The 12,436-nt window shown below is 35.7% G+C and overlaps 1 protein-coding gene across 1 annotated transcript; it reads right to left on the reverse strand.

The window, feature by feature from the left end:
• Positions 1-530: 530 nt before the first annotated feature.
• On the reverse strand, positions 531-12,360 carry Es2 (ess-2 splicing factor homolog). Its single transcript, XM_019041366.2, has 8 exons — positions 11,879-12,360; positions 10,706-10,862; positions 10,171-10,293; positions 9,595-9,698; positions 8,084-8,243; positions 6,971-7,219; positions 2,875-3,097; positions 531-1,662 (listed from the first exon to the last, which is right to left on the reverse strand). The coding sequence occupies exons 1-8, from the start codon at positions 12,026-12,028 to the stop codon at positions 1,308-1,310; spliced, it is 1,521 nt and encodes a 506-aa protein (XP_018896911.2). The 5' UTR covers positions 12,029-12,360; the 3' UTR covers positions 531-1,307.
• Between the last annotated feature and the right edge of the window lie 76 nt (positions 12,361-12,436).

The raw sequence follows: 12,436 nt of genomic DNA on the forward strand, positions 1-12,436 counted from the left end.
AAGTTCAATGATCTAGTAGTCTCTTCACAAAAAAGAAATTGTTGTTGGCGATTCTGAAACGGAAAGGTGTCCTTTTTGCACTTAAATCCTCAATTGAGGTATTGATACCGCTTCACAGAGAAGTATTTCATAAAGACTGCCACTGATAACTCCTGCATGTGACAAATTGAACCCAAGATATAATAGTTTGATTTTTGCAGTTCAAAAAATGCAGTTTTGAGAGAGACTTTTTAGGGTTTTGATTTTTCACATTAAGAGCTAAAAATTTTATAATTGCCATGCCAAATGCTCTCCTTAGGGTCTAACTTAATCTTGCAAACTAACTTGATTACTGAAGACAGAAAGACAGTACTAAAAAGTAGTTAGAATAATTCGATGAAAACAAATGTGAGAAAATAACGAAAAAAATAAGGCTGATACTGACCTTAAAATACCAAGACATTTCAAGGTGGTACCAACCCCCTCGTCAAACAGGAGTGAAAAAAGATTTTTTGAGGGCAGGATGTGTTAAAAAATATGGAAAAATCAGATATATTTGAGAAAAATCAATTTATTATTTAACATATCACAGCCTTAAATTATAATAATCTATGCAAAATTAGTCTTCACAATCTTCCTTTTGAAGGAGTAGTACAATGATTTGGCAATAACAGGGCCCAATCATGATTCAGAACACAATATAACTGTTTAAGAGAGAGAAGTTCCCTCTGCCGACTTGTGAGAAAATTGCATTCGCTAGTGCCTCAGTCAGGTATCTCACAAAATATTCGTTTCTGCTTTCCCTAGAAAAGCAATAAATTTATTTCTTACTGGTTGGCATAGGCCACTTAAAAAGGTCTATACTAGACTCTTCAAAATATATTCTCTTTCAAATATTGCGTAAAAAACAATGCATACAGCAGGAAGTGTTAAAGTCAATCCTTACACGAGATATTAGGGAATGATTTTGAACAAAGATTGAATGAAAGTCAAAGTATACAAATGATAACATTTGTATATTTGCTATGTTAATTGTACACACTTATATCTTGTTTAGGAGTTGCTTTCCACACTACCCTTGGTGTGGTTCGAATTCCTCGTGAAACTTTGAAGAGAGACTATGGGTAGTGCTTTAATTTAAAACTTGTCCAGCGACCTAATGAAGATTTCAAGGATGATACTGCGTTTTGCATGAAATTATGATGAGAAAACATGTATTAGGAATCTCGGTTTATATCCTAAACCATAATCCATTTATGCAGTAAATGGTTAGAGTAAGTTGATTGCATCTGAGTGCTCCCTCCATTAAAAACGAAAAGGGGGACTTTCTAGAAGAAGTCGGATGCCTTAGGTCGCTTGGGCAAATTGAGTTTAAGTAGATCATCAGTGAGTGTATTGGCAGATTTGGAAGACTTAGAAGAGATCTTTACTGGAGCGCGGGGATTCTGCGTGGGTGTCTTGATGCGCAGAGGTTGACCTGGTGTAGAGTCTGGACGTGGCGACAAGAACGGCGTTGTGGACCTGGTGCTGCGGTTGCTGCGGTTTGATGCCGGGCTGTAAGAGGCTTGGAGGGCTTTGTCTGAACCTATACATGTTTTGAGGTGGCTTGATATGAAGCGTTGCGCTGCTGGTGACATTGTACTTAACCTCTCAACTGATAGACCACCGTGTTTCGGTGAGGGGCTGGAACAGAAAGGATAAAAGTTCAATGTGCAAAAATGCGGTATTCATTTCATTAGTTGTTACATCTGAATGACTTTAGAAGACTAGGACCCAAAGATAACTTGAAGTACATAGTCTCTGCTAATGATTGGGGACACATTGGTCAACTAGAAATATATTTAAATAAGCTCATGACAAACAACCTGAGAACACCATTACATGAGAATAGAGTTGTGGTCGCATTCATTGTCATTCCTTAAATGGACCTCATTTTGCAATTTGGAACTACAAATTTTGGCCCGGTTTGAAAACAACGTATGTGCCATTAGTTTCCCTATGCACATAAGTGTTTTTTCACATGAGCCAGACTTTATAGTTCCAAATTGCAAAATGCAGTCCAAATAACTCTTATCCTTAAGGGGCCTCATGTGGCTTACATTATGATTAAGCGAGCTTCAAAGTAGCCTTGAATGTAACATTGCAGAATAGACAATTTTAGTGGACTTCAAGTAAAATTCAGTATTATGATTCAGGAAATGGATCTTCCAAAGGGATTACAATCATTTGCCATTGTAAGAAGTAGACAATACGAATGAAAAATTTTTATGATTTTGACAAATTCTAAGAAGTGTAAACATACCTTAAATTTTGCAAAACTCAAAAAGTATTTACTTTGTATTTTGTACTTTTTGTAGCGGCAGATCATTGTAATCCCTTTTAATGGATCCATTTCCAGACTTGAAGGCTTCCTTAAACCTCCTTTAGTCACAGTGTAAACCTAATAGGATCTCCTCAAGAAAGGAGCTGTTCAAGGAACAACAATGGACACGACTCTGAGAATTAATCAACATGAAAAAAAACTGTCATTCTGATTGGTGGGAGAGTTTCAGTGCTCTTCATTTTACGACCTTCAGGGCAAAAAACGAATCTGCAATTATTTTCTGACTTTCCTTTTTTGAACTTCCAGCGAAAAATTGTTTACCTTTCCAAGGTTTCAAGAATGATAGTCATTTAGGACACCTATGAGGAGAGCTAACTTCAACAAGAGACTTTCACAGAAAAACACATGTTTTCATACAAGGACATCGCTCTCACATTAAAAAACCACTAAAAAAATTTTGAGCGACTTTTTAGCAGTCCTATTCTGTTGCAAGCACTTGACTTTCTCCGAGAATTTTCATCTCCACTCCAAGGGCATGCTCCGATTAAAGTAATTGTGATTCAGAAACTTACGATGCGAGCCTTTTGGCTGCTTCCATGGCTTTGCTTTTTTTGTTGCGATGTCTTTCACTTGCTTTTTCAGCCAGCGCTAAAGCCAACCTCTCCCTTTTAGGAGGCTCAGCGATTCGGAATGATGCTGTTCCTGCACCAGGCCGCAGAGGCGTGTCTCCTCCATCAAGCCGAATAGGTGTGCCTTCAATTTCTCCCCAGGTTATCAGCGGAGATTCGTCAACTCCTAAAAGAAAGTAAACTTCGGATAAGAGGATACACAGTTTGAACAGAAAATTTAGATAAAAAAATACTTTTGACAGCAGCAAGGACGCAAGGCTACTGGGAGTCCTTTAATTTTGCCCATTAGGTATATAACTTCAGATTTTTTGCTTCTTAACAGTAGAATTTGGCATGGAATTTTTTAGATAAAATAAGAGAATGCTAATGAAAAGAATGCAGTAAATTTAATCAAATCCAGAGATGCAGAAATTTCCTGATGACATGATTATGGCTACATGGTAACAAAACATGGGAGGGCTTAAAACTTTCTGGACCCCTATTCAAACCTAACCTCTTCTTTCAAGTCGCAATTAATGACAATACATAATTGAAAAGTACTTTTCAAACTGACAAGTTTTTCATTGCCAGGTTCAATTTTGGACATAATATACTTCTCAAACAGAGAATTTTAAAAAATTGAACCAGTGATGACTGAGTTATTAGATTAATGAGAGAATATGAGAGAAATGGGTCTTTATCACCCGTTGATACCGTAAATAAATAAATATAATCGTGATACTTGGTATAATCGTGAGAAAATATTAAAAAGAGCACTTGAGGAAGAGCAACTGATCTGATCTCTGCGGAAGCTCTCTACTAATTTATGATTCCAAATCCTTATATTTTTATAGATATTGCTCACATCTCTAAAATCGTAAAAAGTGGTATGATACTTGCAAAATGTGCATTTTCAAAATAAAATGGTGATCAAAGAGAAATGAGGGTCCTCCTGAAATGAATTAATTTCAGCCATTCAAATTTTAATACATCTTGTTTTATTAAAACAGTCTCAAAAAGCTTTCATCGATGGGAAATTACAAAGAGCCTCCCTAAAAATGGCCCCTTTTCGGGAACCTGGGGATTTCATTCGTATGTGGCTTAAATGAAACCTTATGATGAGACAAGCCTCCAGTAAAAATTTTAGCTTGAGTATATGTCTTGTTTCCGAGATACAGCATTGCAAAGTTGGCAAATTTGAGCTTTAAAATTCTCATATTTTTATGGATTTTCTTCCAAAAACCAACTTCAAAAATGACTTTACAATACTTACACAAGGTGCACACGATAAATTATAATATAAAAAGTCTCCAGTAAGAATTTTGACTCATGCGTAAGCCTTGTTTTGGCAGTACAACGTTGCTAAGTTCACATTTTTCAGCTTTAAAAAGCTCATTTTTTAAAGTTTCTCATTCACAAACCGCTATTACTGAAGATCGAACTGTATTTTGGGGCATAGAATCAACAATTAGTGATACTCGTAGATGCATGGTATAATTTATGAAAGGATACGATAATACAGTGTTGCAAAGTTTTCAACTTGTATCTGGGAAAATGTCTATTTTGTGTTATTTTATTGAAGACAAGATTGAACAATTGTTGATAAGTGATATTGTGAAACAAAGAAATGAGGAGGACTTTTGTCAATCCTAGGTGAAAATTGGAATGAAAATGGCACTGTTGCCAATTTTATTTAAGTTTCTCTTAACATTCCATAATAAAATAAGTTTAAAATAAGGATACTTCCAATAATTGTCTGATTTTAAAACGTAATCCAAGTGAATTTATGGCATACAATGAATGGCTCAGCATCAGTGTTGCTTTCAAAATCTAAAAAATTCTACCTTGCCTTGGTTGTCAATTTTACTTTTTTTTAGGCAGAATGCAAAAACGAACATAAACTATGGAAACGCTCCAGTTTTTTGAGTACAAATAAATCTTGATACAGACAATACATTCATTGTTCCTTAAAGAATAGAATATCTTCGACTTAAGAATTACAAATGATGAAAAAATTAAATATGAAAAAATAAATTAAATAAATAAATCTATAGAAAAAGAAATTAAAAGAATTAAATACTTAAAATTATTAAAATATTGTTGCATGGATTTGTCAAAAATTATTATTTCGGCATAGCTACTAACTATTTTTTCATTAATAAGTTGTTAAAGTTCCATTTTTGTTGAGGGTTGTCCCCATAGTTTTAAGATCTCTGTGTCACAGTATGACAGCATTCCGAAGAGACCAGGCTATTGTCATGTTTCATACTTGTATTTCAAAATGGATTTAAGCATTCACATTATGATCTCGGCACTGGATGTAAATTCTTGGTAGCATTCGCTGACCCCTCCATTCTGATAAAAAATACATCCATCTCCCAGTGAAATATATCTGGAAAAAAGTTGCATTTTCTCAATACGCAACTGTGCAGTGTCTTGGCAGTGCCAATCATAACAAGCTCGTATATGTATAGAGCATGTTGAAAACATATCTTTGATCCAGATGCCTCAAAATAATTGAGATACTTGGTAAAAGTAAAAAATCGGCAACATGTTGAGGTACTTGCTATATATTTGAAGGCAAGACTATACTCACGTATCAATCGAAAAAAAATATTTTCACGGATATTCATAAACAAATATAAAAAAATCACAAAAGACTAAACAAATTACCAAAAAAAATTAAACAAAATAAAAAAAAGTTAAAAAATTAAATTAGAATCTTTATTTTAAAATCATTTTATTATTTTTGTTTGAAAATAATTATGAATAAACTTGGCAGCAGTATTTTTTCCAAAACCAATCGTTTCCTGGGACTGACATCAGCCCTTGATATTTTGCCTTGATACGAGTTAAGATACCCATTGAAGTCGTGTTCAACAAGAAAAAATCATAATCCATACAGAGTTCAAAGTTTTAAGCATGGCAACGCTGTATCATCACCGGTCAAAGAATTCTTCTTGAAATACAAACATTCATCTACAGATGACATAAATGGTTGGTTTCCTGCCTCAAATCGTGATTAAATTCTACGAAAGTTGCTTCTTAAACACAGAACTCAAAAATATAGACATTTTTAAAGCTCAAATATATAAACTTTGCAACCCTGTATCATTGAAACTATACTTGCATTTTGAGTTAAATTTTAAGGAAAGTCTTAATCTATCATAAAATTGCATCTAAACCCCAAAAACATATCTTTTAGCGGTCATTAAGTTCGTTTTTAAGTTAAGAAACTTGATAAAATTAACATTTTTTATAGGTTTTTATGTCAACTTTGCAACGTTGTTTTAACAGAATTAGTAGTATTAATGTTTCAATTGAAATATGCATTCGAAAATAATACTAACATTTAATAAAATGTCACAAAATATCATAAAACATCCAATTGAATCGTTCTGAGAAAATAAGATACCTGAGAATATGAGAATTTTAAAGCTCAAATATGCCAACTTTGCAACGCTGTATCTCGGAAACTAGACGTATACTCAAGCTAAAATTTTTACTGGAGGCTTACCTCATCATAAGGTTTTAAGCCACAAACGAACGAAATCCCCGGGTTCCCGAAAAGGGGCCAAAAAAGGCCCTTTTTTAGGGAGGCTCTTTCCTCAGGGTGATCTCCCTTGTTTCCGATATACTACATACAAGGTTGAAAATTTAGGGTACGGTTACTAGAGGTTATAGGTGGCCTTTAAATCTTAAGCAGAATTCAAATCCTGGAAGGGAACTTGAAAAGTCAATGGCAATATCCATTCGTGGAAATCGCTTCTTTTTTATTCTATAGAGGAAATACTACTAAAAGTATTTGCTAGACATTCTCCTTGAATTTTCATCTTGATTAAAAGAAAATCCAAAGACATTTTCCAGAAAAAGAAATTGTAAGTTTTTTTCAACAGGTCAAACACTGTGAGAGACATAATAATGTCACAGTAGATTTGACAGGTTTTGTTACAAGAGACTTTGAGGGGCAGTAAGGCTTGATTTCTTCAGAAGAGCTAGGAAAATATCTGTTGGACATTAATGAATGACAAGGTGAAAGATTGCAAAGTTTGAAATTTACCAGGTGCCGGTGAGGGAGTTTTCACAAATGAGAAGCCGTTGACTTTAGGCGTGGTTCCCAAGACCACTTCTTTGCCGTCAACATCAATTTTTCCTTCCAAAGTTCGTGCTTGCATTTGAGCGACGTTGTGTAAGGTCTCCTTGTTTTGTTCTTCGTTGAATGGGCAGTGCTCAAGTCTTGTACTTGCATGATTGATGGATTGGCGCCTTTTGGACATTTCTAACCTTTCTTCTGGAGTTAGTGGAACACCTGCTCATTATGAAGTACACGATTAGTTTTCCAAATTTTTCAAGATAAATAAAAACTGAGCGACAAAAATTTTAGAATTGCAATCATCCACAAGGAAAGGGACACAATTTTTACAAAATTTCCTGGGAAAACTTCAAAGTTTTTTACGGCCTATTCCCATAAAGTTGGGTCAGAAACTGTGCTTTGAGGATTCCGACGAAAAACTCCTCTTCGTAGCCTAAGAATAAATTGCTAGTGGTTTAGTTCTTTTACCGCAATGGAGGATGTCAAATTCCACTATTCTTTTACTATTTTGAGTCCCAAATATGGCAGATTAAACCCTTGGACTTGTTTTATCCCAGGTGTTTTTCATGAATTGCTCATTTCAAATAAGAGTCCGTCATTACTCCATGTCAAAATATTCACAAAACATTCCTTTATACGCGGTGTGACTATGTAAATTTTAAATTTTTTGTTATTGAGCTCTCTACCTAAAACTTGAAGGTGAGTTTCGAACACTGGCTCAGACCATCTACTTTCATAGAAAAAGTGACTGAATCTAATAGCCGGATAAACAATCAACATTAAAGAAAAAAAGTAAATGCAATTTCCACTCTATCTTGGCGGTTGGTTTGATTACTGGACACTGATTTAAACCTTATTTTCCCATAAAATGAAAATATCTTTTGAACTTTCATGAATCTCTTTCCTTCATTTGAATCTCATTTTTGAACAAAAATGAGGAGGGTTGTCTGTGTGAGAAGAAAATTCTGTAGAAAAAAATATGCAACAACTATACAATACCTCCAAATCAACTAAATTATTCACAGGGGGTAAAAACAAAGCTATAGGCTGTGTTAAATCCTGAGGAATGCTGAAACTTACCGTCAGGAACATACATGATGTAATTTTTGTCCTTGAAAGTCCAAGTGTCCAGATTGAGCGGCTTTGGGGCAGGATCTTTTTGTTCTTCAGTTGACGGTAGTGCCAAAAGTCTTTGTCTTTCTTCCTCTGGATTTTCTGCCTCTTTGTACAGCCAAGGATGCTAAAATCAACACATTTTGGTATTACTTGAGCAAAATATTCACTAAACTGGGACATTATTGCTTCAAAAGTTTTGACTTCCGTCTGTAACTTCATTTCTAAAATATTTCTTCAACTTCTAGGTAAGTACTTAGAACCAGTTCCTTTCAATGGAAGTAGGCATCTTGCTGAATGAGTTTTGGTTATTTGAACCTGAGAGCCAAGAAATTCCATCAAACTGGCTTGGATAAGTAAGGTTGGGGTACCTTAGGGTGCAGCTTATTTTCGTCATGTAAGAAAATCGACGAGGTCCGGGTGGCAATCAATGCTATCTATGAAAATAATAGGCTGTAAAAAATTTGAGCCACTTTGAAGCTTTTTTAGCTGATGCTCAAAGGGATCAAAACTACGGGCAAAATTACATTGGTTTAAATGGGCGGAAAAACGCTTGATCTGCGTAAATGCGTTTTTTGGATCTAAAATACGCTTAAATGAAGAAAACCTGACCAACTCTTGAAGAGGCATCTAAGGGCCCATTCGAAACGAGAAAATCACACTTTTGACCCATGGGTGAGGGTAGGGGGATCACTCGAGTGCAAGATAAAATATATACATCAATTTCGTTCCAGGCTCTAGAAATAGTATGTGAGGCAACATTATAAGGGGCCAAGTATAGTTCTCAAGGGCTAAAACAACTATTATACATTATTTCTCATCAAGTTGTGAGATAAATTTGCCTCTTCAACTTCGGAACACTTATTTTGAGTTCGATCAGAAGCGAATTCTTAGCTCCGGGCGCGGCGCCTCAAAACCGGCTACGCCGTGACCCCCCTGTCCCCACCCATGGGTCCAAAGTGTGATTTTCTCGTTTCGAATGGGCCCTTAAATGCCTCTCTAAGAGTTGGTCCGGTTTTCTTCATTTAAGCGCATTTTAGATCCAAAAAACGCATTTACGCAGATCAGGCGTTTTTCCGCCCATTTAAACCAATGTAATTTTGCCCGTAGTTTTGATCCCTTTGAGCATCAGCTAAAAAAGCTTCAAATTGGCTCAAATTTTTTACAGCCTATTATTTTCATAGATAGCATTGATTGCCACCCGGACCTCGTCGATTTTCCGACATTACAAAAATAAGCCGCACCCTAGGGTACCTACTAAAGGTTCTGTTGTAACTATCTCTTGTATTGTTCTGTTTGTTCACCTCCATGTATGAGAGGTTGAAAATGAAATGAAAAGAAAAATAGACAAGTTTCTATTCTTTGAACCCTTCTTGGAATGCTTGCTCCATAGACCTTGACTAACATTTCCTGTTGCCGAATATGAACTGATGGATTAAAATAAATTCAAACGTTTTAAATGACATTTAAGTACGTACCTTTAATCGGTGTCTGATTTCAGCTTTCTTCATAATTTCAGTGAAACTTTCATTGTCCTCACTGGTATGGGCGCTTAGAAACTGGTCTAAACTTAGATTTTTATCTGTAAAAATTAATAAGAGAGAACTTAATTCCGAGATCACTAAAAAATAAGCTATGAAAATAGGGTAAGAAATGAGAGGTCAACTTCCCTTACTTCCCAAAGAAAGTGGGACTTCAATAATTACTTGATGTAGTCCTCTAAGTTAGAGAATATTATCGACAATAAATCTGTAAAACTGTATGTCTCAGTTGCAGTTTTTCGAAATCTCCACTTCTATTAAATTTGTTAAAAGGAGATTGAAGCAACAGCCTGGCTTGAAATGTTTACAGAATATTCTTCTGATGGAGAGGGATTTTATCTAACTTTTAAAGAGATGACGATGAGTGGTTTTCCATAAAGGAAATGAAGTACGACAGGAAGTCTACTTGCAAGATTTCCTGAATTACTTGGTTTCCCGGACCGAAGGAAACAGTGTGCCAATTCATCCATCATTTTCATGTTAAGGATTTTAATAAAGAAAAAGGTCGCAAACCTTTATTGCTATTTTTGTCCAGTTTGTTAAAAGCTGTTTCTTCACTTGGATCCTTGAGCTCAAACTGTTCATCACTGGTTCTTGAACTTGCAACCGGAGTCTCAAAGGTTGCGGGGCTTGAATCTGAAAATACAAAAAAATCAGAATTCAAATCCTTTCAGTTTTTATCTTCATTCATGCATTAGTATTACAAAGTTTTCCCTGGTCCCCTGCATAGAGATATTTTGATTTGATTTTTTTGACCACTATACCTTTGGTAGGTACAGCATGATTTGGCAACAATTTGGCAATAATTATCATCACAAAAAAGCTATTACCTATTTTGAAAATTTTTAAAGAGTATTCTCTCAACATTACCTTCCCTTTTATCAGGTGTTGCGTATGGATATGGTTAAAACACATGGCACTCATTGACACTTGAGTAATAACTTTCTCTCTCAACAGGTTATTTCAGTGGATATCACAGATACATTCCAGGAGATGAAACGATCAACCTAAACAGTATTTCAAGAAAAAAACCAACACAAGTACTTACGTCTATCCGTGGGCGGCTTTGATCCTGAACTATATTTGGCATAAACTTCCTGAAGTTTACGGACATCATTGTGAAGTACAGCATCGAGATATGCATTTTGAGCTTTTAATTTCTCCAAATCCGGAAAGAAATCTCTCTGGATGATTTTCCCCATTCGCTGAAAAACAAGACAGTGAGAATAATTAAAGGATCTGATTACAAAATTAAGTCATTTTCCATAAACTCTAGGATGCAACTGTTAGAAACAATGTTATTCACAAGAGTTATCATTCCATGTGGAATATCGGCACGAGAAGTGTCTGAATCAATCGATGTCAAAAACCTAACACATTGAAAAACATCATGCAAGTCAACAGTTAGTCCAATACTTGTTTGAATTACTCAATGCCAAATGGTTAGTGTTGCTTTTCTATACTTAAAATGGAGCAGTGCCGAGGCCGACCATTTGGCATTGATGTAGTTCGATTCCCGAACTGCCCCAAGTGGTTTACTTCAGATGCTCACACTTGAAGAGACCAAAGATGCATTGTCACAGCAAGTTGCTCCGAACCTCTTGGAAACAGAATTACTTAGCCAATGCCAAACGGTCGACATTCCTAGATTCTGTTCGAATAATCCGGTGAATTGAGAGTTTAAAGATGGATGCCAAATGTTTCGACCAAGTGCTCAACAAACTTGTGGGGTCAATGGGACTACCAAGTTGCCTTTAGTGTGTAAAAGAAAAACCAAACAGTATCAAACATATTCATTTCAACAGCGCAACTTAAAACTTTTAGAGCCCGCTCATTGTATGTTGTGACAAACATCAATCTCCGATTAGCTCTGAATTTGCACAACTCAACAGGTCACACACACACACACACATGTAGTTGTTTGGTGGTACCACTGGTGAATGGTGACGTAATTAATACTTTGACGTTTATCTCAACATACAATGCGCGAGCTCTACTATTTATGGGTATTGGAAAGAAGCATTCAATGAAGGTCATATCCATGACTATTATCCATGTTTACATTCACTTGAGCGATCTGTCAATGTACTGAATTTCATAAGAAATCAACTTGCCCACACAGAGATCTGCTACTTATAGCGGACAGTAAAGTGATTATCGAAGATTTACAAGGTCGCTTTGGTTCCTTCGCATTTTAAGAAAGTTACACAGCAAAACTTACCTCTAAATACTCATCTTCTTCTAGAACTTTTTTCCCATGCTTCAGTACCTTCTTAGGAGGAACTAAAGGCTCCTTAAATATTAATTTGTCATCCAGCTTCGGAGTGCTAACGGTGGAGCAGCTTGGCTCCTCGGAAGAGTCTGAGGACATATTGCTGGGGTGTATTCCAAAGAAAATGCAATGTCAGAACACTGAATATGGTATTAAAAACTACTGTCCATATTAGTTCATGGAAGAAAAAGTTTGGTGAGTTAGAATATTGATGATATTTTATGAATGAATGCGAAGACAGTACCAGGACGGAGAGGGTTTCAGTTTAATTTGGGCTTTGGTGGAAGCAAGCAAATAGATGGGCCCTTTGTCACGGTTGAGGAAGTGCTTATAATATCAAGGAAGAAATTTAGTTAGGAAAAAATGTAAGAATCACCAACGGAAATTAAGACAGAATTAAATTTTTAACAATTACGTTTTCTCACGACACAATGAGATGGAATAAACACAACAGATGTCAACATAACCTAAAAAACCTGACAACCAATCAAAAACGTTCAGTGATAA

Source organism: Bemisia tabaci, chromosome 9 (genome assembly GCF_918797505.1).
Source record: "Bemisia tabaci chromosome 9, PGI_BMITA_v3".
Classification (NCBI taxonomy): Eukaryota; Metazoa; Arthropoda; class Insecta; order Hemiptera; family Aleyrodidae; genus Bemisia; species Bemisia tabaci.

What these genes read in the sequence shown, in the direction of transcription:
- Es2 (XM_019041366.2), bottom strand. Translation starts at nt 12,028, where the DNA reads ATGTCCTCAGACTCTTCCGAGGAGCCAAGCTGCTCCACCGTTAGCACT. An exon ending in AACTCCCTCACCGGCACCTG is followed by an intron (nt 3,098 to 6,970) that starts GTAAATTTCAAA and finishes ACTTTCTTTTAG; the next exon opens with GAGTTGACGAATCTCCGCTG. An exon ending in GCAGCCAAAAGGCTCGCATC is followed by an intron (nt 1,663 to 2,874) that starts GTAAGTTTCTGA and finishes TTTCTGTTCCAG; the next exon opens with CCCCTCACCGAAACACGGTG.